General features: G+C 37.5%; 1 protein-coding gene across 1 annotated transcript; it reads right to left on the bottom strand.

Moving 5' to 3' along the window:
- Nucleotides 1–618: 618 nt before the first annotated feature.
- On the bottom strand, nt 619–1712 carry LOC108083306 (uncharacterized). The gene has a single exon (XM_070284537.1). The coding sequence runs from the start codon at nt 1664–1666 to the stop codon at nt 1235–1237; it is 432 nt and encodes a 143-aa protein (XP_070140638.1). The 5' UTR covers nt 1667–1712; the 3' UTR covers nt 619–1234.
- Between the last annotated feature and the right edge of the window lie 1193 nt (nt 1713–2905).

The raw sequence follows: 2905 nt of genomic DNA, 5'->3' as shown, positions 1-2905 counted from the left end.
TTCAACCTGTTAAGCTCGAACATGGTAATATCTATTTAAGTAATCCTTGCGCATTAACAACAAAGTGGTTTGAATTTGTATTATATATATATATTTTTTTTTTAATTTTTTACATATTGTTTGGTATTTTTTAGAAAAAATAGTTTAAAATCTTTTTTTTTTACATTTGTGAACCCCTCATTTTGTATTGCACGCCCTAATGTGACCAGTTTGCTAATATGTTATCGATGAGAGTCCTATCGCATAGAAATAAGCTAGATTTAAAAAAAAGAAGATATGGTTTCTTTGGATTTTGTGAAAGGACCGATGAACACGTTTTTTTGAGATCGCGAAAAACTAATTTAAATTAATAAAGGCCATCTAATATTATTATTTTATACTGAAAGCCCTGGAGTGTTACACATTATTGATTTTTATACTGTCTAAACTGTTATAGTATTAGTATTAAGTAAACAATAGGTGTAGTAATTATACAATGTTATATCTACTACTTAACATTAAGACAAAGCTACTGGAAGTAACAATGAAACAGCGGTCAACCAACTGCAGCAAGCCATTAACGAAAAGGCTGATGCCATATGATGTCGTTAATCGTTCAGTACCTAACATATGTATCTGCCATGATCACAGACGTTATTCCCACGTAGATTCCAGAAGCAAGGCCGAACAGAGCGCACCAGAAACAAACTGAGCCGTAAGACCATGCAAATGGTAATAATGCAAGGGAAAGACCCGATATAGACAAGCCTGCAACTAAGTACCACGTCTTTGGTATGTAGCCCATGTCAGAAAGTGCTGAGTCTCCAATACGACCAATAAGATCCGTGGCGGAAACAACTGATAGCAGGTACGCTGATAATGATTTGTTAAAACCTTTGGCTTCACCAAAACTTGGAAGCAATATGATAAAATTCGTGTAGCTGATGGCATTTGTCGAATTACAGATAAGTATGACTAAGTACATCGGGTCCCTTAGCAGGCTCAGATCAAAAAACTTGGAGCGTTGTGGTGCTTGAGCCTTGCCTCTAGCTTCATCAGTGGCCCTGGATGTTTCTGGACACGTTGATTCTCCTGCCACGCCTCCTCCGCCGTTACTGCCCATTGAACGAAGAGACATGTGCGAGGAAAATTCCTTTGGCTGGAATGACAAAGTACTTCCGTGATAAGGTGTACTGATGTACAAAAAGCTACTAGTTGATGGAGAACGCTTAGATAATCTCGATCTTGAGGAATTTCATAGAGAGAGTTTGTATGAACTCTCTGGTACAGCATACAAAGAAGATTGAGGGTTTAGTTGCCCGGGTGAAAACGTCTGATTCCTTTGCGGCAACCTCACAGGGGTACTTATCTTTCGAGTTCGAGGCTGGAATTCATCACCAGACTTTGAGTAACTTTGAACAAAAGCTGCAGAAGCACTACGAACGAACAGCTGCTTCTCATCGTCGGGTAGATACAGGGGAGAAGGCGGTGAGTTATAGGGTAGTAGGTGCTTATCAGCTTGCTCCTGGTCAACTACGTTCTCGTCGACATTCTCGAATTTCATCACAATTCCAATGTCCTCTTCTTCAGGTATATCCTCCAGAGCCTGACGGGCACGTACCATGTGCTGCTCCACAGGCTCATAAAACAGCGCCGCTACAAAAACATTGAGGGTAATGCCTCCCATTATGAGACACTTTCCATGGTAACCATAGGTCTAACCAACAAAGAAGGGGGGGGGAAGAATAATGCTGCCAAGGGTACTGCCTGAGATGCACAGACCATTGGCCACTCCGCGTAACTTTGCAAAGTGTGAAGTCACAATATACACTGTTGGTGGGAAGGAAAGACCTGCACCAATTCCTACAAGCACGCCGTAATTGAAAAACAAAGGGTCATAAATAACATTAAATCCCTTAGTTCTATGGTATAATTACCTTACATACAGGTACCCAAAAAAATCGAGGTCAAAGTATGAAAAACAGAAAATCTTATAAAATGCTACCCGTGCGTTGGGCTTAATGAAAGCCGTTATATTATTTTTCAGCACTTTCTTTTATACATATTTTTGCTATGTTGTAGCCCTGATAGTTTAAAAATGTTTGTAATATGATACAAAAAAAATAAATAAAAATTTGTCTTGCTCACACTTGTAAAAAACGCTTCAGCGCTGTAAAATCTTTCATGAAATAATGCGGCAGTATCATAATAGTACAAGAGTACGGCGTCGGTTTTAGATGGATCTGCGGGTTTACTGTTGTTCAACAGCCAAATTGTTTGAAAAAGCCTTTAAAACCACCTTTGCTTATGAATTGGATGAGACTCAGCAGTTTAATTTGCGGCTATCAGATGTGGATGTAGCTTTGTGGGAGTCGGAGTTTCCCAACTGGCAAAAATCCCAACTCTTTCACACGAATGGACTGTGTAGGATGACAGTTTTCAATTCAATTAAATTTTTATTTTACTTTTTTGACATTTAAAACAAGAAAGGAAGTTTGTGTACCCTTGCAGATTGGTTTTCATATTTATATTATAAATTATAATGCCGAAAACAGACACTAAACAGAGTTTCATAACATTTTAACTATACTTATTATGTTTACAGTTTGACAGTTACAGTTATACATTCCCAGCTTTACATTTTCTCTACATCTACGGATCGCTTCTATGGCAGCTATATGATATAGTTGTCCGATTTTCATAAAATGTATACCAAAATTCTATAATAATAAGTAAAGCTCATATCTCAGAGTAGATGAAAATACGTTGAAAAACAACGAAGTTATAATTTTTTCCAATTAATTTCCCGATCGTTCGTATGGCAGCTATAAGATATAGTCGTCCGATTTTCATAAAATTAAAACCAAATTCTGAAATAATATAAAAGGGCCAAAACTCATAAATGATACAAAAATGTTGAAAAAAC

The sequence above is a fragment of the Drosophila kikkawai genome, chromosome 2R (assembly GCF_030179895.1).
Source record: "Drosophila kikkawai strain 14028-0561.14 chromosome 2R, DkikHiC1v2, whole genome shotgun sequence".
NCBI classification, from domain to species: Eukaryota; Metazoa; Arthropoda; class Insecta; order Diptera; family Drosophilidae; genus Drosophila; species Drosophila kikkawai.
The sequence above is the reverse complement of the archived record's forward strand: the minus strand, read 5'-3'. Positions and strand labels throughout refer to the sequence as shown.

What these genes read in the sequence shown, in the direction of transcription:
- LOC108083306 (XM_070284537.1), bottom strand. Translation starts at nt 1,666, where the DNA reads ATGGGAGGCATTACCCTCAATGTTTTTGTAGCGGCGCTGTTTTATGAG.